Source organism: Pleurodeles waltl, chromosome 9 (assembly GCF_031143425.1).
Source record: "Pleurodeles waltl isolate 20211129_DDA chromosome 9, aPleWal1.hap1.20221129, whole genome shotgun sequence".
Classification (NCBI taxonomy): domain Eukaryota; kingdom Metazoa; phylum Chordata; class Amphibia; order Caudata; family Salamandridae; genus Pleurodeles; species Pleurodeles waltl.
In genome coordinates, this window is record NC_090448.1 from 688,948,651 (window position 1) to 688,976,355 (window position 27,705).

General features: G+C 44.1%; 1 protein-coding gene across 2 annotated transcripts in view; it reads left to right on the top strand.

Annotated features, from left to right (window-relative positions):
• Positions 1 to 25,279, top strand: part of FOSB (FosB proto-oncogene, AP-1 transcription factor subunit) — a 76,843-nt gene extending 51,564 nt beyond the window's left edge. Inside the window, exons 4-5 of one of the 2 annotated variants that reach the window (XM_069207793.1) lie at positions 4,483 to 4,650; positions 25,069 to 25,279. In XM_069207793.1, coding sequence (XP_069063894.1) covers positions 4,483 to 4,650; positions 25,069 to 25,083 — 183 coding nt within the window. In that variant the 3' untranslated portion in view covers positions 25,084 to 25,279. Of the gene's footprint in view, positions 1 to 4,482; positions 11,090 to 25,068 lie in introns of those variants that run through there. The other variant, XM_069207792.1, reaches the window with a different exon arrangement.
• The last annotated feature ends 2,426 nt before the right edge of the window (positions 25,280 to 27,705 follow it).

The window sequence follows — 27,705 nt, forward strand, 5'->3', positions numbered from 1 at the left end:
GACAAAAAGTTATGAGGGCCTAAGCACGGACTACACCAAATAGCCAAAAAACGGCTCGGCACAAAAGGGGAAAAGGCCTGGCAGCGAAGGGGTTAATGTTGACTAAAACGCATTTCTGATTATTTCTAAGAGATGTGGCTTTCATATCAAAAGAAGGGCTTTCCTGGCCTAAGCCACTGAATAAAATTCAGAGACTACAAGGATAAGTGTGTTGTCATTGTCCAAATTAAAAATCGTTTTGTTTGCAAATAGTTCGCAATGTGAGGTGTTTTATAACTCATTTTGAAGTAAGTCCGCTAAAAACGATACGGAACATAAATGGGAGTTCCACTTGAGAACCGAACATGCATTTTTAAAAAATAGAAGTTCAGAATATTTTACATATACTGTAATATTGTTTAACTCAGTGTTCTAGGTCTCACCTGTGGGTGTGCTATTGGCTGTGTAATTTCGGTGGGCGTGGACAACAAGAGGGCGGGTGGGAGGAGGGAATGGGACAGTAAAACAAAAACAAAAAAAAGATCATATGGCTCTTTCAGTGCTGTCCACGTCATAGCACTTTTCTCCCCTTATAGCCATGAGGGGCAGGGAATAAGCAAGAGGAACAATGAGGGGATGGATGGGAATTAAGCAACATGGCAGAGGGTGCTAAGGGGAATAAGCAGCATGACGGGGGTAGAGGAATAAGCGACATAGACAGGAAGTGTGAAGGGAAAGAATAACATAGATTGAAGGGTGGGAGGGAAGGAAGTAACACTAAGAGCTTTGTGGGAGGTGAATAAGCAATGCGGACCGAGGGGCGAGAGTGGAAGAAGGAACACTGACAAGGGGAGTTTGGAGAGGGAAGTAGCAACATGAACAGAGAGGGGATGTAGCAACATGGACAGGAGGAGAGCAGGGCAAAAAGCGCCATGGACAAGGACGGCAGGGGAAGAAGAAAGAAAAAGAAAATAGTATCCTGATCATTGCTTCATGTGGATTAGGGTACTTCCACTGCAGATGCTATCAGTAGTTGGTCCATGCTCCAGCTAAGGGAAGAGTAACTGAAGCCAGCTCACACTGACCAATTAGAAAGCAGCTCATAGGAACAACAGTGAAGCGCATGAATGGTAAGCAATGGGGGAGTTCCAAGCCCCTTGTTGAACAAAATATCTCTCACAAATTGACGCAGGTGAGACTTAAAAGTGGGCGCCAAAAAAAGGAGTCATAAATGTGAACTTATGTTTTCATCTTTACTTATTTTTAGGCCTCCCCTAGTAAAAGATTTAGCTCTTGTTAAGCCCTCATCACCTATTGGTCTGTTCAAGTGCCAATCACATTTTACTCACAACAGCTTAGACAGTGGGGCAATTCACATTTTGCTTCAACTCACCACAGCCTGCAGAATGGGGGAAATGGGTCAGCCCTCCTCTGTCTTACACGGTGAGTGATGGCATTTTTCCTTCTCATACGTGCATAGAATTAAAAAAAACTGCACAGCATTGCCATGGCAGATGGGCCTGTTCTGATGTGCTACTCATTCTCTTTTACATTTTTTCTATTTTTACATACTGCATGTATTCTCAACATTTTATCACACGTGGCAAAGCAAGACCCATTGGCTTGCCAGTACTTGTTTTATATGCTTTTAGGTGTAAAGAAAGAAAGCTGAATGTAAAGAGCATTGTGGAACTTAGGTTTTTTCAAATTTAGCTGTATGCAGACCCATTCTAATTTTACAATGTTGAGCATCAGTTAGCTTCTTAGAGTGTTATCTGCATGCAAGATAGGTTTTCCTTCTTGTGCTGATCACTAGGTTTCTAATCTTAAATTGTTCCTTAAGCATCTTCAGAGAGGCTTACTCAATAGGTCACTATCCTTGTTGTTAATTCTATGGTTGGGCAACCATCATTAAGGGGTCCGCTTATATCCAAATCCCTCCAGCAAAATTGCAATGGAAATATTGAAGGGGCCTGAATCTAATAAGAAATGTTATGGTAGGTGGTGTCACCAGAATCTCTTAGAAGCAAAATTCATTTGAGACCCAATTCCTGAACCCTGAGGAAAATGTTTGCCCAGGGTTTAAACATGCGCCTTCTTTTCAGTCATATTACAACCCACAATCCATCATAATAGACAACCCCTATGTCAAAACAGAAATAAACCTTCCACAGTATTGCTTTTTGAGAGCTTGAGCCAACATTTGCCTGTATAGTGTTTAAAATCAGTTTAAGCTGTGCATTGATGCTGCTACCTGAGCTAAAGAAACCTCATGTTGGCTTCTCCAAATTAAGGATCAATTAAAAACCATCCCATCGTACGTTATCACTGAATTCGTTTGCAGGGGTGAAAATCGGTTTGCATTCATCTTGCTTCCTTATCTAACAATAGGAACACAATTTCGGCGGATATACAACATTGTGTGAATGGCACTGAAGCGATAACAAGTATACTTATATTTCAAAAGGGATCCTGAAGTCCTCGTATAAAACACAGTATTATTTTCTTATCACAGTCTAGATTTGACATCAGTAGTCACCTGTAATAAGAAAGTAATAAAGCTGCTTATCTTTAATAACTTACAGTTAAGCTGTAACGTCATAAATTCTTGCTGCCCGAGCCAGCAGTCAGGGTGAATTGCAGGTCACAGAGCAGAATTGCAACTGATGTTTAAACAATTAACACATTAGCAGAAAGGATTAATTTATTGCAGAATTATTTTTGTGACATTATAATTCATTATATGAAATAAGGAATCTACCACATGTATACTTCGAAAGGGACATTCACTGAACTGGCTATTATGTTTTTTACAGTGAGTTACTAAATGTATATTGTGAGTTTAAATTTGCACTAAAAGTTCTACTTGGATGCTGTGTATTTGCAACCATGCTAACTCATAAGAAGGAGCAAGAGACCAAGGATTTAAGTCCTTTTGGGAACCTTAATAGTGTGATTATGACTTATAAGAAATAAAATGCCCTTTGCCATGCATTTAAAAAGGACGCTGCAAGTTACTTTAGAGTTCCACGACTCTATAAAGGAACTCCTTCTTGTGGAAACAGCATAGAAATGATGTTTCGACAGAGCTTCACTTTGGCCCAACGGTTAATCAGTAAAACCTTCATGAAAACTAGAACAGAATCAGAACTTTCAAAATTGCAATCTTGTTCATTGCTAGCTGGACATTTCAGGAGAAGCTTGAGACATTTCTGAGCTTAGCAATTGTTAATTGTTTAATTAGCAGTCTATTTGAGAAAGCATATCAATTCCAGAACACGAAAAATGCAATCATAGCCCTTTGTTAGACGAACATTGCACGAGCACCTTCAAAAATCTTAGAATAGCGAATGAATAATGTTCAATCAAAAGTCTATTTATGAAAGCTGAAAATTGTAATTGGAATGAGGGCACATTGTTAGGTCTGCCTTGCTAGCAATAACTTAAAAGATATCTGATTTCCATTACCAGATTGTGGTTTGTTTTAAAGAAAGTAAATCATCTTTTACCTGAAATCCTTAACTAGGTGAGTAAATATTTTTGTATCTTTCCTACAAACAATATAGTCCAGTATTTCACTTACAGTATCATTAAATCTTTCAGAGTTAGAAAAAACATTATTTCCATGCTAACTGAACCAAAATATGAATGTGATATAAAAATGCATAATAACTCGGATAATATCATCCTATATTGCCATCTAAGGGTTCTGGCAATATTTACAATACAAACCACTGTGTCGTCAGCCTTGTGGTTTATGATCTCCCACATCCCCCGAGAGGGCAGTATTGAACCACATTACACTGTTACCATTATAAAGTCTATCTATTGGTATCCTTATATTTATAGAGAGAGAGAGAGAGATCTTTCAACATTTGAAAATGTGGGCCAGTCCTTTAATACCATTGCAGTAGGTGCCATCATTCATAAATGGAATATTGACGACAAATTGATTGGCTGTTTCGTTGACGTGTTAAATTGGAAATAAAAAATAATAATTTTCCAAACAGGAAAGCTTCTTACCCTTTTGTCACAATATTACTGTGGCCATTATTTTGATATAGTTAGGGTTATTGTTCTCTACTTGTTAAGACAGTATTTCAGAAATAATGAAAATGGTGACAACTGTGAGACACCGCTTCATGTACCATGGAGCGACAGCAAATTCCTAAGATGGCACCTTAGAAATATAGTTGGTCCAGAATTAATTAAATGTTCGCAGGCTGTCTTCTTGTTCCTCCGTCCACGCCCCTTGCTAAATACAGAAAGTACTAAATGTAAGTGGCAGAGAGAAGAAAGAACTGTGACAGGGCGAGTACATGTTTTCTGCGAGGCAGGCCCGTGATTTATGGGTAGATTAAACAAATGTTTATGAAATCCCACATGGAACATGAATGGAGGGTAGAGCCGTGCTCTTCATTCAAGAATCCGCAGAATAGTGTAATTTTGTTAACATTTTGACTCTTCCCTTCCTTAAGCAGTCTGTTTCATTCCACATGGCAGGAGACTGACCTCTTGGAGGAAGAGAAGGCGGAGCTAGAAGCAGAAATCGCTGAGCTACAGAAAGAGAAGGACCGCTTGGAATTTGTCTTGGTGGCCCATAAGCCGAGCTGTAAAATTCCATATGAAGAGGAGCCACTCGACCTGAATCAGGCCAGCACGTCGACAGAGGTGAGCTGCTTGGGCATGGTGGCTCATGGGAAGGAAGACCCATTTGGGCCATCTGGCTACCTATCCATACCCCTCCATTTCCAGCAGAACCTTGGCATCTCAGCCCAGGGCCACGGAACAGCCGAGGTAGCGTTTTCTAGTTCTTTCTATGCACACAGTGAACAGCCGAGTGACCAATACCCTGTTAACCCTTCGTATACATCTTCGTTTGTGTTCACCTACCCAGAGGGATCCACATGTGGCGTTACACACCAGCGCAACAGCAGCAGCGAGCAATCCTCCGACTCCTTGAACTCTCCCTCTCTTCTCGCTTTGTGAAAATAACATAAAACACACTACAAGGAGCCACAAATCCAAGAGAAGGGACATAAGGGCTGCAGATGGGTGGGGCAAAATGCGAGTTCAAAAACACCTACATTGACAAATTCGTAGTTTCACCTTCTGCTCCAAGACTAGGTTTCTTTTTTTTGTTTTTGTTTCGCAAACTTTACAAGTGGCAAAATCAAAGGTGAACTTTTTTGTGAGAAATTGCTGAAACCTCGCCGAGTTCAAGGAGCCAAACGGAAGCGAGACGAGTGTTGAAGCAGAACAAACTCCCACTAGCCAGTGAAGGGCACGACGGATGCAATTCTGGTATGAACATTTTCTACTGCTCCAACAAACGTGGATAGAGGAGGCGTTGCCAAACTCTGCATATATTTACATCATTATGTACTCACGGACCCATCTTCACCATTGCTGCCAGCTCCATTCAACTGTGCAAGAAGTGAAATACACCTCATTATGCCTAGGAAGCACTTGCGATTTCCCTTTTTCATTTGAAATGTGTTTCTATTATGAAATTGTCTTTACAGAAAAACTTTTTTGATCTGATCCTTCTGGAACCCTGGCCAACTTTTTTACTTGCCAGTACTGAAATTCGTTTTTTAATAATTCATTTTGGGTCAAAAAAGCTTCCAGCAGAATCATGATTCGAAACGAGCCTCAACCGTGTGAAAGAGCATCCACATGCACAAAAAAAGTTACATGACTCCCATTGTTCAGACACTCCTGGTCCCATATATCTTTGTTGGGAGAAAGGCTGAAAGTGATCTTGTCCTCTCTCTTTGGGCATTCCAGAAACACTTGTCGATATGCCTTCTAAATCACTGCCTTTTCTTTTCTAAGCCCATGGCAGACAGCCTGACCTCACTGAGCTATGGCAACTATCAACCGAACCACTTCCTTTTGATTAGGAGCGGGACACGAATTATGTTATTATTTTCTTGACTCAGTTTTCCCATGATAGAGCCATCAAGTTGAGGAGTGTACTGATATATATCGTTTTTAAATGTTGCATATGTCTGAATTTTGTGGTGTCCCTATCCTATTTCTTCCTCCAAACAAGATTTTAAGTTCTCACATTCTCATAAGCAGCTGAAATGCAACTTGTTCTCTCCATTACTTCTTTCTTACAATACTGTGAAATGTACTCGTGTCCACTTTTTACAGACATTTGTGTTTTTCTATTTGTGCATACTCTGCTTCTCCGTACCCTGTGTCTCTGTTTTTATTAGTTTTATCTGTGCAACAGACCTTCACTCTAAAAAAAACCTCATCATTCACCTTCCCTAGACCTGCCTTTCAGATTGAAGCACCATCTTATTTTGTAATGTCCAAGACAGTTAGTTCTGGGGTTTTAAACTGAGGGCAGCACTGTTATAGGAGTTACTTATATACACTGTTTGATATGGGAAATGTGCCGAATTAATATATTGATCACTCTATAACCCCTCTTCCCTTGGGAACCCCTAAGATGATCCCTTGCATTATTTCTGGGACAACATTCGGTAGTACAGACCGAAGGAGAGGCAGCACAGTGCTTAATTTGAGCAATTGGTTGCTTTTGTGGCACGCAGGTCGGGACTTTGCACTTACTTTTCCTCATCAAGCTTGACCCAGAGCAAGAGAGAGAAAACCACACAAAGGGGAGAGAAGGAGGAAGGGAAATATGGAAAAACAGTGACCGAGAAAGCAGGAATGAAAAATAACCTGCAAGAGTGAAATAAAGAAGCAGAGAGCATACAGTGGGAGAAAAGAGGCATGAGGTGGAATCAAGGCTACGCAGCCTGGGTATTCCACAATCTTGACATTCATCAGCACCAGGTATGGGAGTCTAAGAAAAACTTTGGGTACCAGCATTAATTGTTTTACAAATTTACCACTGGGTAAGCAACACCCTGCAGAACTCTCATTGTCTCACTAAATGCTAGTCTGTTTTCACAGATCAAAAATGCCAAGGAATTCTTTCAACATCAGATCTCTTCAGAGAGCAGCATAAACACAGCAAGACATGCCAGGTTGTGCTCATTGTGTGTATTCTCATCCCATATGGTACATATTGGAAAGCTTTAGAGCAATGGTTCCCAACCTTTTGACTTCTGTGGACCTCCACTTTTATCATCTCTGGAATCATTATTGTAACCCGGGGACCCCCCAATGAGTCATTACTGAAAGCTAGGGACCTAATCTGTTCATATTTTTTAATTTTCTAAGCAGTCGCGGACCCCCTGAGGAGGCTTTGTGGATCCCTAGGGGTCCCCGGACCACAGGTTGGGAACCACTGCTTTAGAGCTCTGCAGGATCTTAATAGTCTGCTCCTGCCTCTTTTTTTTCCTTTGTGCCATGCAAAATAAAGCATCTGAAAAACTGTGCTCTCACTTACCCACAAAACTAGTAATCTGTATTATTTCTTCTGAGAAATTGGGTTGTTGGTTGACTGGGGTATGAGCCCTGGCCAAGCAACAGCCACAATCCCTTGCAGGGTGAACCCCAAACCATGACTAATTTAACCCATGCTTAACCCTGGGTAGCTTGGCATAAAAAGCAGTCAGGCTAAACTTAGCGGCAATGTGTTAAGTATTTATTATGCAGTACACAAACAGCAATGCAGTGAAAAAACAACACAATCAAAATCCCATACCAATTTAAAAGACTAGAGATTTTAATAAATTGACACCAAAACCATGAAAATCCAATTGGCAGAACTGGAGTTGAGAATTTTTAAAGTTTAAAGTTCAAAATAGTATGTCCTCAATTTTGGACAATGGCCACCTGGGCAGCTTTAGTGCCACAACTGAGGGTCCAGGAGTGGATGGAGACCTCTTGGGGGTGCAATACACACTCAGGCTGGGTCCAGGTGCAAGTTAAATATGGTGGGAGCCTATTAAGTTTCCGTCATGCCCCTGTGGCTCTGAACAAAGGGCCAACTTACCTAGCCTTTGGAGTCACTTCTGAAGTGCTGGGTGCAAGTGAAGATTCAGAGCTCCACTGCTGGACTGGCCTCTGAAGGTTCAAGGCAGGCTCCACAAAGCAAATCAGTCCTTTCAGGTAGAGCAGCCACCTGGTAGAATGCATAGCAGATCACCGCAGCAGGCAGTCCTCTGAGTTCTTCGGCAGGTCCAGTGGTGAACTGAGGAGCAGGTCTGATATAATATTTTTATACCCTGGTGTCCTGCGCCTAGAAGTTGGGAGACATTTTCAGAAGGATTCTCTGAAGTTCCAGAAATGTCCTGCCTCCCCTGCCCTGGCTCCTAGCTGGCTGCACTGACAATACAAGGTTGGTGATCGTATTGTGTGGTGGCAGAGTTCAGCCTTTTCAGCTGCAAGTGGGTCTGTGCTTAGCTCCACAAAAATCAAGTCAGTTAATGGATTAGCAGAGCCTGAATGGGCCTTCTATTGTGTGACTGGGGTGAATTCACAAAGTCTCAACTGTCAGTTACACCCAGTCATGTGATCTCAGGCAGGCCACAGGTACAGAGGCCTAAGGGCAGGAAAATGCCAACTTTTTAAAAGTGGCATTTCCAAACTTGTAATGATAAATTCGACTTTACCATTAAAGAGGATTTATCCTTACAAGTTCAAAGATACCAAATATGAAATACCTACCACCTCTGGTTTAGGAATTACAGCATATTAAATATAATAAGGAATCCCCATATGTTATTCTATGGGAGGGGTAGGCCTCACAGTGGTGAAAAAACAAATTTGGGTGTTTTTCACTACTAAGACATGCCAAACTAAAATGTACATGTCCTACCTTTTAATTACACAGCACCCTGCTCTATGGGCTACGTAGGCCCTACCTTAGGGGTGACTTATATGTTAAAAAAAAGGGAAGGTTAAAAGCTTGGCAAAGGGTTTTAAATGGCAAGTCGACATGGCAGTGCAACACTGCCTTCAGGCTGCTGTGGCAGGCCTGTGACAAGCTTTAAGGTGCTACTTAAGCAGGTGGCACAATAAGTGTTGCAAGCCCACTGTACCATTTAATTTACAGGCCTGGGATATATGGTTTACCACTCTACAAGGGACTTAAATTTAAATTAAATATTCCAATCCGATATATGCCAATCCAGCATGTTTAAGGGAGTGAGTACAAGCACTTTAGCACTGGTAAAGTGGACAGAGTCCTAAGGCCACCAAACAAAAATAAAACCAAAAGTAGGAAGAGAAAGGCAAAAACTTTGGGGGTGACCCTGTAGAGAGGGCCGTTTCTAATGGCCATTTCCAACAATGCTATTACCAGAAAAACATTTCTGCTGGGTCTTACCTAAAGCTGTTGTTGGTTGCACACCCCCTCAATTGCAGCCATCACCCTTGTATTTTTAAGATGTTCAGTATATTGTATGTCAGCCTTCAGGGCTTGCTCTCTGCTTAATTCTGCTACCTGTTTGTTCTCTTCAGAGTCTTTCGAAAGATCTTGAAGGATCTTAGCTGTTCTAGCATTTTTTACAAGATTACTACCTTCATTCTTAACTCTTCTCAGACAATACTGTGGGGTATTTCCAGCCTTGAAAGAGATGTCTGCTCCCCCTAATTCGTGCCCCATTCTGTAGTGTTCTGTTGACGAGACAGACCAAATCCTCCCAGTAATCATCACATCCACGCTTTCAGTCTCTTCCGTCTAAAGATGCTTCTTTACTAAAAGGTCCATCTTTCCCATAACCCTACTTTTTAGACTGAGGCAACACCCATAAACAATATTCCAAGCTCTTTGAGACCCAGGGGACAGAGGACCACAATCTCAAAATTATTTAAACCCATGTGCAAACAGTTAGGTGAAACTCTGACTCACCAGAGCGACAATGGCACCATAACAGTACAATACATAGATACATGGGAAATCAGAATAATTTCCCAGGTTTGGTTTGAAACCTGGGACAGCACCAGAAAGTCTTGTCGTGCAAGGGCAACTTTCCCACTCTCATGATGCTCCCTGTAACAATAATTCACAAATCTGTTGTATTTCCTTTTCAAATTTCGCCTTGAAAACGTTTAACATAAATAGATGTTAGAACCGCTGCTGCCAAACCTCCTTCTGGAATTAGCCACATGTCTATTGCATTCATCATTTTGTGGGATATATGAATTGGAGATTTGTCAGCTGAGCTTGGCCCTTTCCCTGACTACCAAAGGCATCAGAGTCCATCCCTAGGTATATGCCCAACCCACTTAGCCTGGCAAGACAAGAGGATTATCGCTCCTATTGGACCCCTCAATCCTGCATTTTTTAATTTTGTTTTGTAAACCAGAGGATTCCAGTACCGTGCCCTTTTCTCCTCCTGTTCCAATTCTTCGCCATCCCGATAAAATAAAATCTCTCAAACGTTCTAGATTTACATGTAAAGAGGCCAGATATATTCAGGAGGATAAGTCTTTGGGAAGCCACTTTTTATCTCTATGTGCCTCAGATAAAACAGCAGTACTATAGAAATAGACCAAACCAACGATCTACTTTAGACTTGTGTTGCCAGAATTATTTCTGATCTCTGAGTGGGATTCAACATTTTAAATGTTGCACTGTTTTTATTTTGCCTTTCCTATATTCCCAATTTTTATATTGCGTCCTTCGCCCAGTAGAAAGGACCAAAGCTTACCAGTGGCCCTATCTCCTGCAGCTCATCTTATAGTCGCACAACCTGTTGACCCTTAACCTAATTACAACTTATTGACGTTTGACTGTTCTGTCTGTTTCTGAGAAAACATCTATCCTATTAGAGACTGCAGTTTATTGAAGGTTCAAGAAAGCTTAATATATAATTGTTGTAGTAAAAAAAAATATAGGCCCTCATTATGACTTCAGTGGTCTTTTCTTAAGACCGCCGAAGCCACGGGTGCCAGAAGACCGCCAATGCTGGCGGTCTTCCGCCTGCCATATAATGGGTACTGCCAGATTCCCGCCACACTGTGGGCGGATATCTGGCAATAGCCATGCTGACGGTCGGAGGCACCTGGGCAGTGCTACCACCTGCACCGCCCCCGCCAGAAGGACGCTGACAGCCTTACTAAAACCATTAATACGGCCTGGCCGTGTCCTGCTGGCGGAGCACTGCTGGTGCTAGAAGCACCCCTTCCCGTTCCCTGCTGGATGACCTCCTCGCCAGTCAAGGTAAGTCGGGTGTCGAACAGGGGAAGGGGGTGGGAGGGTGGGGGGTGTTGTGTGTGGTGTCTGCTTGTGTGTATGAATGTATGTGTGTGTGTTGATGCGTCTGTGAATGTTGTGGTGTATGCATGGTTGTATGCGTGTGAGTGAATGTGTGTATGAATGTTGCAGTGAGTGCATGTCTGCATGTCAGTAGGTATGCGTGTGAGTATGTTTGTGTGGATGTGTGCCTGAATGTGTGTATGGATACGGGTATGGGTGAGTGTGAGTGGATGCGTGTCTGAAAGTGGAGGTGAATGGGTGTGTGCATGTAGGTGTGTGTGCGCATGTATGCTGGGTGTAGGAGGCTGGCCTGGCTTGTAGTGGGTACCAAGCGGTACTTACACTCTGTACCAGGTCCAGTTATCCCTTATGAGTGTAGAAGAGGTGTTTCTAGCAGCTTAAGCTGATAGAAGGTAGCTATAGCAGAGCAGCTTAGGCTGAACTAGGAGACATGCAAAGCTCCTACTATACCACTGGTGTCATATGCACAATATCATAAGAAAACACAATACACAGATATACTAAAAATAAAGGTACTTTATTTTTATGACAAAATGCCAAAAGTATCTCAGTGAGTACCCTCAGTATGAGGATACCAAATATACACAAGATATATGTACACAATACCAAAAATATGCAGTAATAGCAAAAGGAAGTAATGCAAGCAATGTAAAGTTACAGTAGATTGCAATAGGAGCACATAGGTATAGGGACAACACAAACCATATACTCCAAAAGTGGAATGTGAACCACGAATGGACCCCAAACCTATGTGAGCTTGTAGAGGGTCGCTGGGACTGTAAGAAAACAGTGAGGGTTAGAAAAATAGCCCACCCCAAGACCCTGAAAAGTAGGTGTAAAGTGCACCTATAACCCCCAGAGAGCACAGAAGTCGTGATAGGGGGATTCTGCAAGGAAGACCAACACCAGCAATGCAACAACAGTGGATTTCCGGACCTGAGTACCTGTGGAACAAGGGGACCAAGTCCAAGAGTCGCAACAATGTCGAGAGTGGGCAGATGCCCAGGAAATGCCAGCTGAGGGTGCAAAGAAGCTGCCACTGGATGGTAGAAGCTGTGGATTCAGCAAGAATGAAGAGGGCTAGAAACTTCCCCTTTGGAGGATGGATGTCCGACGTCGTGAAGAAGCTTGCAGAGGTGTTCCCACGCAGAAAGACCGCAAACAAGCCTTGCTAGCTGCAAGGGTCGCGGTTAGGGTTTTTGGATGCTGCTGTGGCCCAGGAGGGACCAGGATGTCGCCACTTGGATGAGGAGACAGAGGGGGCGCCCAGCAAGTCAGGGAGCCCTCACAGAAGCAGGCAGCACCCACAGAAGTACCGGAACAGGCACTTTGGAAGAGGAGTGAACCGGAGTCCACCCGAAGTCAAAGAAAGGAGTCCCATGACGCCGGAGGACAACTCAGAAGGTTGTGCACTGCAGGTTAGAGTGTCGGGGACCCAGGCTTGGCTGTGCACGAAGGAAATCCTGTAAGAGTGCACAGGAGCCGGAGCAGCTGCAAATCACGCTGTACCCAGCAATGCAGTCTAGCGTGGGAAGGCAAGGACTTACCGCCACCAAACTTGGACTGAAGAGTCACTGGACTGTGGGAGTCATTTGGACAGAGTTGCTGAGTTTCAGGGGCCACGCTCTTCGTGCTGAGAGGGGACCCAGAGGACCGGTGATGCAGTCTTTTGTTGCCTGCGGTTGCAGGGGGAAGATTCCGTCGACCCACGGGAGATTTCTTCAGAGCTCCTGGTGCAAGAAGGAGGCAGGCTAACCCCAGAGCATGCACCACCTGGAAACAGTTGAGAAAGCCGTCAGGAGGAAGCGATACAAGGTTGCAGTAGTCGTCTTTGCTACTTTGTTGCGGTTTTGCAGGCGTCCTGAGCAGTCAGCGGTCGATCCTTTGGCAGAAGGTGAAGAGAGAGATGCAGAGGAACTCTGGTGAGCTCTTGCATTCGGTATCTGAAGAATTCCCCAAAGCAGAGACCCTAAATAGCCAGAAAAGGAGGTTTGGCTACTTAGGAAGGAGGATAGGCTAGTAACACAGGTAAGAGCCTATCAGGAGTCTCTGACGTCACCTGCTGGCCCTGGCCACTCCGAGCAGTCCAGTGTGCCAGCATACCTTTGAATCCAAGATGGCAGAGGTCTGGGGCACGCTGGAGGAGCTCTGGGCACCTCCCCTGGGAGGTGCAGGTCAGGGGAGTGGTCACTCCCCTTTCCTTTGTCCAGTTTAGCGCCAGAGCAGGGCTGGGGGATCCCTGAACCGGTGTAGACTGGCTTATGCAGAGATGGGCACCATCTGTGCCCATCAAAGCATTTCCAGAGGGTGGGGGAGGCTACTCCTCCCCAGCCCTGACACCTTTTTCCAAAGGGAGAGGGTGTAACACCCTCTCTCTGAGGAACTCCTTTGTTCTGCCTTCCTGGGCCAGGCCTGGCTGGACCCCAGGAGGGCAGAAACCTGTCTGAGGGGTTGGCAGCAGCTGCAGTGAAACCCCGGGAAAGGCAGTTTGGCAGTACCCGGGTCTGTGCTAGAGACTCTGGGGATCATGGAATTGTCTCCCCAATGCCAGAATGGCATTGGGGTGACAATTCCATGATCTTAGACATGTTACATGGCCATGTTCGGAGTTACCATTGTGACGCTATACATAGGTAGTGACCTATGTATAGTGCACGCGTGAAATGGTGTCCCCGCACTCACAAAGTCTGGGGAATTTGCCCTGAACAATGTGGGGGTACCTTGGCTAGTGCCAGGGTGCCCACACACTAAGTAACTTTGCACCCAACCTTCACTAGGTGAAGGTTAGACATATCGGTGACTTATAAGTTACTTAAGTGCAGTGGTAAATGGCTGTGGAATAACGTGGACGTTATTTCACTCAGGCTGCAGTGGCAGGCCTGTGTAAGAATTGTCAGAGCTCCCTATGGGTGGCAAAAGAAATGCTGCAGCCCATAGGGATCTCCTGGAACCCCAATACCCTGGGTACCTCAGTACCATATACTAGGGAATTATAAGGGTGTTCCCTTATGCCAATGTGAATGGGTGAAATTGGTCACTAGCCTGTTAGTGACAATTTAGAAAGCAGAGAGAGCATAACCACTGAGGTTCTGGTTAGCAGAGCCTCAGTGAGACAGTTAGTCATCACACAGGGAACACATACAGGGCACACTTATGAGCACTGGGGCACTGGCTGGCAGGGTCCCAGTGACACATACACTAAAACAACATATATACAGTGAAATATGGGGGTAACATGCCAGGCAAAATGGTACTTTCCTACACTGGGGGCAGGGGGTGCTATTTGTGTAGGGAGGGTGGGGGGTGTCAGGTGCTTGCTGTGGGGGTGGGGGTTCCTTCCCTGTCACCGGTAACCCTACCCCCATGGTTTTTGTGTTGGTGCTACCGCTGCGGAAACCATGGAGGTAGGCCGGCTCATAATGCCGCTGTCGGTCTGCTGTGGACCGCCAGGTCGGAGATGTACATCTCTGGCCCGGCGGTTCATACCGCCATGGCGGTATGAGTGGAAATGTGGCAGATTGGCAGGGGCCAACCCGTCACACTCATAATGTGGCGGTATACACCACCAGCCTGTTGGAGGTGATACCGCCACATAAACCCTGGCAGTCAAAAGACCGCCATGTTCTTAATGAGGGCCATAGGTTCTTTAGACCATAGTCTGTAAAATGAAATAAATATATCACTGATACATTAAAACAAATTATAACAGTCTAAGATAACAATACCATGAGCTGAGGGCTTACATCGAAAAATTCCATGTTAAGCATATTATGGGCCTGATTACAACTTTGGAGGAGGTGTTAATCCGTCCCAAAAGTGACGGTAAAGTGACGGATTTACCACCAGCCGTATTACGAGTCCATTATATCCTATGGAACTCGTAATACGGCTGGTGGTATATCCGTCACATTTGGGACAGATTAACACCTCCTCCAAAGTTGTAATCAGGCCCTATGTCTCTATACTGTATCTTATAGTTTATATATTTTACCTGCCAGGTGAAAAATCTTAAAACTAACTGTTTTAAACAATCAAACAATAAACATACATTAAATATTACTGCGTAGCCCACAGGTCATTTTAGATACTTTGGCTTTGACCCTTGTAACACATTTCATTTCACTATTAGAAATTTCCATGGAGCGAAAGGTTGAGATTGTCTGCACAAGAGTTTTTACCCCAAAATAACAAACTTGGTTTCCATGACAGGAAATTCCAGGACTGTATTTCTAATTCTACTCCTAAAGCCTGAGCCATTACACCATTTGGTAAACCAACTCGTTTTTTTAAACATTTGCCTTCACTCTTATCTCAGTTTAGAGTTGAACCTAGGCATATGAGTTGTGTCCCATATAAGTATTGTGGGGACACCATAGGCCTGAATGCTGGAGTCAACAAAGGACCACCAAATTCTTTTTTTTTTTTGTTAATTACATTACCTCCCCCTCCCCCCCCCACCAACTCCTATAAAGCCCTGGATTTCATAACTCCCCAGTGTAAAATCAAGTTTAATTTTTAATTCAATGTCATACCCAGGAACTTAAAAATGATGGCCACTTCCACAGCCTTATCTCCCAGTGACCACATAAATGGCACGGCTTCTCCCAAATTTAACAGTTTTCTTTTTTCCATGTTGATGCTTAAATTATTTGTCACACAATACTCGCCAAAGACCTCAAGATTTCTTTAAAGCCCCACCTGTGTCAAATCCAATACTGCCTAATCATCGCCATATAGAAGATACAGTATATGTTTACTCACCATCTTTGGTGTGAAGGCCTTGTACTCCAAAGCCTTGGTAGGTCAGCAAGGAACAGGGAGAATAGAGTTTTAGACAACATAAACCCTTTTCGAAGGCAGTTCTCGAAAGCAATTCTCCTTGATACCGATCTCTTCAGGTCCATTTCCACCACAGCCCAATTATCCTGATAGGGTTCTTCTAAAATTGCAAAGATATACCTGGGAATACCCATGTCCCTCAGCTTGGTCCACATAATCTTATCATTCATGAGGTGAAAATCTGAGCAGATATCCTCAAAGCAAAAAAAATAGAATGCCTGTAGTTTGTGGCCTTCTGCCCCATAACCCACGTGCTAAAACAGTGGTTGATCATTGAATGACCCTATTTAAAACCACCTTGTTCCATGGGCACCACACTATGACACTCTGTTCACTCCTTCATATAAGGCAAAATTGCTTTAGAGTAAAGCTTGGCCCCAACATCTACAAGGCCAATCAAACTAAAATTACTAGAGTCAGGTGAGTAATTTTTTGATGATGGATTCATTACCACACCTTTCCAACGTCCAGGCAAAATTTCAATTTTGGCTTTGGAAGTAAGTACCTTTGAGAAGAAACTTGCCCACCAGACAGTATGACTTTAAAATAACTGCTATGAGGTTACCTGGACCGGCTGCCCTTGCCCTTGTCCTATTGAGGGAAGATATAAAAAAAATTCAATGAGGATTCACTTGGATAACTTAGCAGGGTCACATCTGGGTAATCCCTTGCACTTCTACCTGGGGTTTGTTGCCTCACAAATATTACCTATATACATATCCCAAACTTCCTCAGGAACCATACACCCTATTATTATATTTTCTTTCTTACAACCTCACTGCACTAAATTCCAAAATGTTTTCTTTTGCAGTTATCACACCAAGGGCCAGATATAGGAAGATTCCAATTTGCTACTTGCAAATTGTGAGTCAGAGCGACTCGCAATTTGCGACCCGCAAATTGGAATGTAGGATGGTGTCCCTGACACCATCTGCGACTCGCAACGGGGTCGCAAAGGCCCACCTCATTAATATTAATGAGGTGGGTCGCAATTTGTGACCCCCTTGCGAGTGGCGGCATTCACAGGGATGGTGGCATGCTGCGGACAGCAGACCACCATGTCTGTGACTGCTTTTAAATAAAGAAAGTTTTTTTTCTTCGTAATGCAGCCCGTTTTCCTTAAAAGAAAACGAGATGCATTACAAAAACGAAAAATCAAACGTTTTTGTTTCATTTTTTCAGAGCAGGCAGTGGTCCATGCTTGCAGTTCCATTCACAAAGAGGAAGGGGTCCCATGTGGACCCCTTCCCTTTTGCGAATGGGTTACCACCCATTTCAAATGGGTGCAAACTGCAATTGGTTTGCGCCTGCGTTCGCGGTCACAAAGCAATCTGGCATTGCACTGCGACTCACAATTAGGAAGGGGACTCCCCTTTCTAATTGTGACTCGCAAACCCGTTTTGCGATTCGGTAACCAGGTTACCGAATCGCAAAATGGGTTTTGTGCATTGCATAGTACAGTTTGCACATCCAAACAACGAAAATCTGTTTGCTACGTGCAAACTGTTACCTACATCTGGCCCCTAGTGTTTCAACCCAATTTGTTTTATAAGAGCTATGATTTATTGCTTTTATCAAGGCAACAAACCCAATCTCAGCCTTAACAACCTTTTCCCACTTCTCAGGGACACTTGGGAACCCCTTGTTGCAACTCTATTTCTGAAGCCTTTTTTTAAACTCTTGAAACTGACAGTCAAATCAGGGTTGTTTTCTTTGAAAAGGGGCGCTCTTCTTAAGGAGGAGGCATTACACTTCAGTCATTGGAATCAGGCAGTCTTCACCTCCACTATCGTACTATTATATCATTTTTTTAAATCAGCCAGATCTTTGCAGAAGAAACATTAGATACGTCATATCAGGCCAATAGTACCATATACTTGTCGTCTATTCATGTTGTAATACGTTCGGGGAAAGACGTTTCTAAAGGATCACAGTTTCCTTTTGTAAGGCAACAGAATGAAGTACTACTCTTGGTCCCCAAAGACCACTACCCATTATTTCTAATACTGTAAAATCCTTGCAAGGTCAAAGAAACATGCTTGAGTAAGTATATAATCCAATGAGTACTTCTGATTACCATGTGCATACGTTTGTGCTGGAGGTATATCACCATTAAAGCAGCCATTTAAACAAATCAACCCTGATTCTGCTAAATACTTTGTCCACATCGGAACCCTTCTAGTTTTGAACAACGTGGGAACAATGCCTAAAGTACTTTATATGCTTTGAGAATTTTGCCATGTATATCATCCACCCCTACCAGGGAAAGACGTTAGTTAAAGGCTCCCACAATTAATATGGGAGAAGTTTGAGGAAGCCCCCCCCCCTCCCCACACACACACACCGATAAACCACATCGTTGCCAAGGAGCTGCCATTGCTTGTCATTGTAAGAGTCCGACCCAAGGCTCGCGTAAATATTATTCACAATGAAAGTCTCCATGGCCAGGAAGCTATCATACAAAATAAAAAAACAAGCCAGCACTCAATCATGCTGGTCTGACTTAACCTGGCATTTATCGCACATTTCATAAAAATTCAAGTTAAAAGCACCCCAGATGGGCGCCCAGCTCCCAATTCTATAGCCTGTTTCGAAAATTGCATAAAACAGATTTGAATCCGTTTTTCCCCAGATAACCATTTCTCCTAGAGGCAAATTATTTAATTATCTATTCATACGTTGTAATATAAACTGGCCTACATAAACTATCTACACCATGAACATTCTGTGTTCCCGTTTATAATGTGCAACTCTCTACAGTTCATTTTTTTCCAAGTTACCATCACCTCTTTTTTGATATATTTAAGACCAGGGGTGTTACAGAAGCTACTCACAAAAATGTGTCTATATTGTATACATATGTAGGAGTGTTTGGACGCACAGTGCAAATTGTAGTGTGTATTTTAAAAACACTGACCTGTAATTCTATAATATTTCCCTCAAAAGGAAACCTATTCTTTGTGTACACATGATGGAACACAACTGTCAGTCTGTCAAGTGCAGTTTTTTTGATACAGATATAGATTTATATATAAGTATTTGTATATATTTTTATTTGAGTTCTGAAATTTCATTCCAATTAATGTGGTTAAACATTAACCTTTGACGACCTGTTTTCACCCTTTCTCCCCAAACTCGCAATTGCTTACTAGCTTAAAATTTTTATTTAAGAAATTGTTATTGTTTTCAATGCAAACCTAATAAATGGTGTAACTGTGATCACACTTCTTAAAACCTGCTGATTTCTGTTGGTAGTGCGTTCTTAAAAGTAGCACACATATTTTGTGTCAGAATGTAATAATAGTTACTCTTGCTTACATTGTTATTGTAGTCTATTTTCCTTCAGTACATTGCAGAGTAAGGTATCTAATCATGATCTGATGGTTTTTGCTTCCCCTAATACTGTCTGGCACACCTGCACACAATTCACCCACATGTATTGTGGTAAATGTAGTATTGCAGTGCATAATAACACTCACTTAAGCTGAAAATGTTTAATATCCACTTATGCTGCTAGGCCAACCCTGGGTATCTCTAGACATTTGTTTCAGGATAGTTGTCATTTTTCAACAGAGAGCAACACCCTAAATTTGAGGGTGCTGGCACTGCTGCTCAGTGTCCTAGGTTTCAGTACCACTCCCAGAGCACATGTGGACGTCAATAAGCTCGTCAGCCCAATAACGCAAAGAAGCCAATCACAGAAGGGGGCATTCAGCACGCTGCCTGGCATACATGCACACAATTCTATGTCAGGACTGGAGGCAAGGATTATGCTTTCTTTCTTCATTTTATTTGATTCTGCATGACACACCCTGAAAGTGGAATTAGGGGAAGCAAAAACCCTCAGATCATTTTATTTTTAACAGCAGCCATTTTATTCCATTTAAATATTTCAAAACAAAAAAACATCCTGTCCCGAGAACCTTTGGGAGTGGTTCAACAATCAACTAATCGAGTAATAACAGTCTCAGCAGTGACCAATCAGGGGAAAACACATCCAAGGTAGTCCATCATTGCCCTCCTGACCTCCTCTTTCTTTGCTGCTCACAGCCCAGGTAAGTCACACTCTTTCCTTTATCTTTCTTGTTGTGCGCTTCTGGAGTTTTTCTCCCCTTCATTGTGTATGATTTAGCATGTGTGCGCTGATCACTTAAACAACAACAAGAACAAGTCTGCTCTCCTTCGCGGCTGATTTTGAGGTACAACTTTACGCCATGGTCCGCCACCTGACTGGTGGAGCTCTTCTGTGCACGATGCTTGCTACACGATGAGCGACTGCGTCAGTTTCTTCTCAGTCAGAGTCAGACTTGTGCGCCGCATAGCCTTCGCACTGGACTCTTTCCCTGGAGACTTGAATGCCCCCTGCTGGGGGGGGGGGGGGAAGTCTGTATTACCTTCTGTCCTTCTCTTGATGCCCTGTTCAAGGTCGATACTGTTTGGCGATAGAATACGTACCCCGGGGGCATTATACAAGCCGCACAGGCCTATGAGGGGAACACATTCCCAGACAAGATTTCCTCATACAATACACCTTTTGCACCACAGGGAGGGTGTTCCTGGGCCCTGCCCTTAATAATGCGGCTCTGCCCACATGGAAAATCTTGACTGAGACCCAGTCACCCTTATCGGCAGCAGTCTGACTGCTAACCTTGTTGATTGTGGTGTGCTTTCAACACCTTTAATCGATCATTGAGCATGCTTCAAGAGCCCTCTCACAGCTCCTGCCTGCTCATACCAGCCTTAGTACAGCCCCCTCCATACATTTACATTTCCTTAGGCTATTTATTTCTATCCATGGAAACCTCCAATGATGAGCTCACATGGGAGATCTCTTCTCTTATGTGCCTTGGGATGAAAAGTTTTATGAGGCAGTGGATGCCTATATTTATAGAGAAGTTGGAGAGGCCATGAATCCCTTGGAACAGTGCCTTACGCAGCAAATTGGGAGTGAATGTGTCAATATTCCCCAAGAGGCTCAGGAGGTTTCCAGCTCCTCCCCATCCCCCAACCCTCCCAGATTCAGAGGCATTGCCGGCCAAGGGCCACCACGAGGAGGCTGTGGACAAGGGTGCTTTTGTGCGACTAAAACAGGTCCTTCTGTCTCAGAATCTCCCTGCCTTGCCCCCTCTAGGTACAGTGGAACCACAGGATCCCTTTCCCCTCCCACCCTATCCCCAGGACAATGATTTTGCAATTAGACAAATCTTGTTCTTCTTAGACCGTCGTCCTTCCCCACTCCCAGGGTGCCTTCTACTTCACCTGCAACTTCTGACATGCTAGACCCCGATGATATAGTTTATCCCTGCACTTTGGAGTGGGTCCCCAGGGAGAAAGTAGCCCACTATGTAGCCAAATCCTCTGCAAACTACTTGAGAAAGAGGCGAGGAGTCACCTTCGAGCGGTATGCCCCAGACCAACCTTAGACAGTAAAGTCACTTGAACCCCCCAGAAATTGACCCTAAGATGGGAACATTCCTGGAAAAATTAATAAAAGACCCCAACAAGGGCATAGATCTGTCCTGGAGAGCTTGCCAGGATAAGCTGTTGGATGCCGTTGCCCCCCTCAGGTGAATCTTAGCTATGCCACAGGATGTCAAGTCTTCAGGAGCTCTGATCTCTCCTGGGGTCCTCCAGGGATGGGCACCGAGGGCGATTATCTTTTTAGGTAATACCAATGTTGCACTTTCTACAGAACTGTAGCACTGCTACTAATCAAGGTGGACCCAAAGCTTGGAAACCTCGGGTCCTCAGAGGTGGGGGCTATGGCCCAGGGAGCACTCTTTGTGCAACCCTTTATGAAAGAACTGAGCAAGTTTGTTAACACCTTACATCATTGGACAAAACCCAGTCATCCGTAAACATTTTTTTTATCCTATGTTTTCCCAAGGGGCCCGTCGTGGTAGGGGCCGGTCAACCAGTCATGGTGCATTCCAACCTCCCTCCAGAAGACAAGGCTCCAGGCAAGGCTACTAATGGGACCAGATGCGCTTTGCCAGTTTCTACAGCACCAGGGGTCAGCTGTTCTGAGGCAGAGACTTCAAGGGATATTCTAACCCCACCAATTCTGGTCAGTGTTCATTATTCTTCTTTAGTACAGGTGGGGCGGGGGGCAGACTGGCGCTATTTTTCCACAACTGGAGGACTATCATGTCAGACATGTGGGTTCTTCAAACGGTACAAGGATTCCAAATAGAGTTTTTTTTGGTACCCCATCTCCTCAACACTTTTCTGCTCTAGAGGCTGAGTTTATTAACAAGGAGGTTTATTCTCTCTTGGCAAAAGGTGCTATTCAGCCAATCGTAGTCTACCTGCGCGGCTTTATCAGCAACCTTTTTCTGGTGGACAAAGCAGATGGGGACAAGCACCCTGTTATCAATTTGTGAGATTTCAATAAATGGCTGGTTTACCACCATTTAAAAAAGGAGGGTATTCACCTCCTGTGGAACGTGCTATGTCCATCCAACTGGATGGGCCGATTCGATCTAAAGGTTGCCTATCCGTCTATCTTAATCTTCCTGCCCTACAGGAGATTCCTCCCGTTCCTGTGGTACAAACAAGTGTTAGAGTTTGCAGTCTATCTTTTGGACTCTCCTTTGCCCCTTGGTGCTTCACCAAGGTTCTCAAACCAGCAGTGGAGCACCTTCGGCACAAGGGGTGCTCCTCATCATATATCTGGATGACATGCTCCTCATGGCTCAGTGTCCTCGCAAGCAGGCAAACCAACAGCAATCGGCTATCGACCTTCTGGAGAGCTTTGGGTTCATGAGACAAGGCAAAATCCCTCGTGGCCCTGGCCCAAAAAGCACCTTTTTAGGATTTGTCACCAACTTCACCACATCCACTTTGAGTCTTCCCTCTTGGAAGATTACAAAAATCAGACACGAGCTGAGGAGCATCCAGGTGAAGCCACAATCGTCATTGCAGCGGATCGCGCGCCTAGTGTGGCTTGATTCATCCTCCATCCAGGTCATTTTTCCCAGTCTGCTTCACTACTAGGCTCATCAGCGACTCAATGCCTGTCATCTGAGGAAGGAACTCATGTATTCCCAGATGATTTCTGTTTTGGACAAGGCCAAAGAATAGATCTCCTGGTGGTTGTCTCACATGGAGGCATGGAATGGGACAGCAATTTTTGGTTCAGCTCCAGACTTCGTCATAGAGTCTGCCAGCAGATCAGGCTGGGGCACAAGATATGCAGAGTTTTCCACTGGGGGTTTGTGGTCTTCTCTAGAGTAGACTTTGCATATCAATTGCTTGGAACTCCTCGCTGGGTTGTTCGCCATCTGGTGCTGGACAAGGGACAGGATCCAGTTGTGTGTTCTCCTCAAGATGGACAATGTTTGAGCAGTCTGATACATCAATCATCTGGGAGGCAAAAGATCCAAAATTCTATCCAACTTGGTGACCAATTTTTGGCAGTACTGCCTAGAGCACCAGATTTTGATCACTGCGGAGTATCTTCCCCGTCGGGGCGAATCAGGTGGTGGATTAGCACTCCCATCATCTTCGAGATTTCAGTCTGTGGAAGCTCCACTCAGAAGTGTTCACCACTCCTCAGGCTCGGTGGGGGCCATTTTTGATGGACCAGTTTGTGTCTCGCCTGGATTTTCAGCTTCCCAGGTTCTTCAGCTAGAGATCGGATCTGCTAGCGGTGGCGATAGATGCTTTTTTACAGGATGAGGCTATGGAGTAGGGTTACGCGTTTCCCCTGTTCGCAATGATCATGGGGGTCTCTGCCTAGATCTGGCAACAGGCAAAGGTGGTGCTGATCACTCCAACGTGGAGATCTCAAGTTTGGTTTCTGGTTCTTCTGGAACTTTCCTAGTATTCTCCTGTCCTACTCCCCTGGTTTCCTCATCTTCTTCTCAGTCCGGATCAGCTTCCACACCCTGATGGTGTTGGAGGGCTCGCTAACCTTGATGGCATGGTGGGTTACAGTAGACAGTGGTCAGTCCTGAACCTTTTGAGACCAGCTTAGGAGCTATTGTCCAGAGCTTGGTCAGACAGTACCATCAAGCACTACAAGTCAGCCTGGACTCGATGGACACATTGGTGTCTGATGGGATGAAGATCCTGTGGTTGCAGATGTAGTTCAGATCTTCAATTTTCTGGCTAGCCTGGCATCCAAAGGTTTTGACTACCACTCTATCAACACGTTCCGTTCCACCATTTCGGCAGGCCATGTCCTAGTGGAGGGTGCACCGGTGGTGGAACATCCCTTTGTGTGTCGGCTTCTCAGAGGAATTTGTTTGTCTCTCCCACCGGCACCATGGAATTCGGTGCTCTTGCACATGAACCGTGCTCTGACTCTTATAATCCTGTCAACCGAACAGAGTTCTCTTTCATAAGGTACTTTCAGTGAAGCTGGCCATGTTGTTATACTTAGAATTTTGCAGATGGGTCTCCAACTTCGGGCCTTGATTTTAATGGGAAGAATGTTTTCACACTCTGGGGTGTCCTTTACTATTACTAGATGGACAAAGCCTAATACTCGGACTATTTCTTACCCGGCCTTCAGTTCAGACCTCCCAGAGAGAAACAACTCCTTATTGCTTTGCATAAGCTGCATGGGCAATGTCTGCCTCCACCATTGCCAGAAGAGTCTGATGGGTGATGCAGGAAGCGGGCATTGACCTGAAGATTTTTGGGGCTCATTCTACTCAAGTAGCTATAGCTTCTAAGGCCTTTACTTTGGGAGCACATTTAGAGTATATATAAATGCGGCAGATTTGCTCTCAGATTCGACCTTTAAAAAGTTTTACTTCAAGCCGGTGTTGGATATGGCTCAGGTGGAGATGAGCAAGCTTTGAACTAGCTTAATTCTCACCTCCTGGTCTTGACATAGAATGTCATTTTTCCCTAATTAACGTGTAGGAAAGTTTCTGTTCTATTAAGGACACAAAGGCGAGGATTATCACACTCCACGAGCTTCTCCTAGGATCCCGCCGTTTCCTAGTAAGTATTGGTTTTAAGATGACAGGTCAGAGACAGTGTGGAGTATATTTTGTAGATGATGTTATTTACAGAGAAAGTTTTGCTGACACAAATTTATAGGACATTAGAAGATTGGTACTGATGCCTCTCTTTGTTCATAGGTTTGGAGGTTATAAAACAAGATCAATGACGACAGTGCTGAGACTTGAGCGATGAAAGAGAGGTCACAAGGGCAATATGGGCTACCTCGGCTGATTGGTTTATTGTTGCACCACACCCAGAGCCTCTTGGGACTGGTAGTTTTTTTGTTTTGAAATATTAAAATAGAATTAAATGGCTGCTGTTAAAAATAAAGTGAAGGAAAAAAGCATACTCCTCGTCTCAGTGTCCTTATTAGAATTGAAACTTTCCTACATGTTACGAACACTTTTCATTCACCCAGATGACGTGGCAAATCCAGTGCATGATAATACTCACTTTTGTTGGACGTCCTTTGGATTCACCATTGTTGGTGCAACCAATGCTGGGTACCTCTAGACAATTGTTTCAGGATATTTGTCTTTTAGTAGAGAATACCAACTCAATTGTTTCGTCATCCCAAGAAATGATTTCAACCAGAAGCTGTTGCCCCAGAAAAGGGTAATCTCCTAACATATCTGCCTCATCCACAAACCCTAATATCATAAAACAGTTCTACTCTAGAATTCACTTATGAGTAGGTACATGAGTCATTCTAGCTTTATAGTCCAAAGTTTAACAAGCATTGGCAAAACCAATAGATCTGGTGTTGTCATGCTGTGTGAAGTTTATTTTTGGATTTTTCTTGCGAGCTTGCGCAACAAATATATATAAAGAAATAAAATAAGCTAAAAATATACTGCCACCTAAAAGTGATGAATATAGGCTTGCAATACAAAAGTTTCATTTAAAAACATTCACTGATGGGACTTTTTTAATAAAACTAAAAAACTTTTCATTCATGAGTTTTCTCCCATAGTGTAGCGGTCATTCTTTTATTTTTACATTCCTTCAATTCCAGGCTTTACTGACACAGATGCACAAGAAAAAACCCGCTCTCAATTGGTCGGAAGGCTGCAGCAGATATGAACACTGAATAGATCAAGTATTCCAGGGATTTGATTTACCTAGTGTGGAGTGCAGGCAATCTGTAACCAGACCCCAGGCATACCAGAAATGCTGGCCAAGAACCGAATGAGAGGACAGCACTGGTACAAAGAAATGTACAATAAGGGGAATAACGCCAACAACAACACAAATCTCAAAGTCAAAGAGGGTTAGGAATGTGCGAACTGAGGAGAGGGAAAAACAACAAAAGTGTTGTGGGGTGAGCTAAAGTGTGAGTGAGGGAGTCATAACAGCTGTTGTTGCCACACACCTGCTTAAGAGCTTGGGAGCTCTTTATACAACTGTGCCTAGATTGACCTGGAAGGGTTTCTCGTTACCTACAGTTGCTAGTGTAGCATTGTAAGAAGGTGGCTTTCTGCTAGCATGGTTACCCCATTTGTGGCCTGTCAGTGTGTTTTTACTGTCTCACTGGGATCCTGCTAGTCAGGACCCCAGTGCTCATAGTTTGTGTAGGAGGCTGGCCTGGCTTATAGTGGGTACCTTGTGGTACTTACACCCTGTGCCAGGTCCAGTTATCCCTTATTAGTAGACTAGAGGTGTTTCTAGCAGCTTAGGCTGATAGAAGGTAGCTATGGCAAAGCAGCTTAGGCTGAACTAGGAGACATGCAAAGCTCCTACTATACCACTTATATCATATAGCACAATATCATAAGAAAACACAATACTCAGAGTTACTAAAAATAAAGGTACTTTATTTTTATGACAATATGCCAAAAGTAGCTCAGTGAGTACCCTCAGTAAGAAGGAAAGTAATATACACAAGTTATATGTACACAAACCCAAAACAGGTAAGTAATAGTAAGAAAAGTAATGCAAACTGTGTAGAATTACAATAGGATGCAATAGGTGAACATAGGTCTAGGGGCAACACAAACCATACACTCCAAAAGTGGAATGCGAATCACGAATGGACCCCAGACCTATGGGAGCTTGTAAAGGGTAGCTGGGACTGTAAGAAAACAGTCAGGGTGTCCAAGATACCCCACCCGAAGACCCTGAAAAGTAGGAGTAAAGTACACCTACTACCCCAAAAGGACACAATAGTCGTGATAGGGGGATTCTGCAAGAACAACAAACACCAGCAAAGCACTGAAGACGGATTCCTGGACCTGAGGACCTGCAATGCCAGGGGGCCAAGTCCAAGATTCGCGATAGTGTCCAGGGGGGGCAGGAGCCCAGAAAACCCCAGATGAAGGTGCAAGGAAGCTGCCTCCGGATAGAAGAAGCTTGGAATTCTGCAACAACGAAGAGGACTAGGAACTTCTCCTTTGGATGGAAGATGTCCCACGTCGTGCTGAAGGTTGCAGAAGTGTTCCCACACAGAAATACCACAAACAAGCCTTGCTAGCTGCAAGGGTCGGAATAGAGGTTTTTGGGTGCTGCTGGGGACCAGGAAGAACCAGGATGTCGTCCCTTGGAGGAGGAGACAGAGGGGGTGCTCAGCAACTCAGAGACCCCACAGAAGCAGGCAGCACCCGCAGAAGTACCAGAGTAGGCACTTAGAAGATTTGTGAACCAGAGCTGGCTTAGAGTCACAAAGGAGGGTCCCACGATGTCGGAGGCCACTCAGCGGGTTGAGCACTGCAGGACGGAGTGCTGGGGACCCAGGCTAGGCTGTGCACAAAGGAAATCCTGGAAGAGTGCACAGGAGC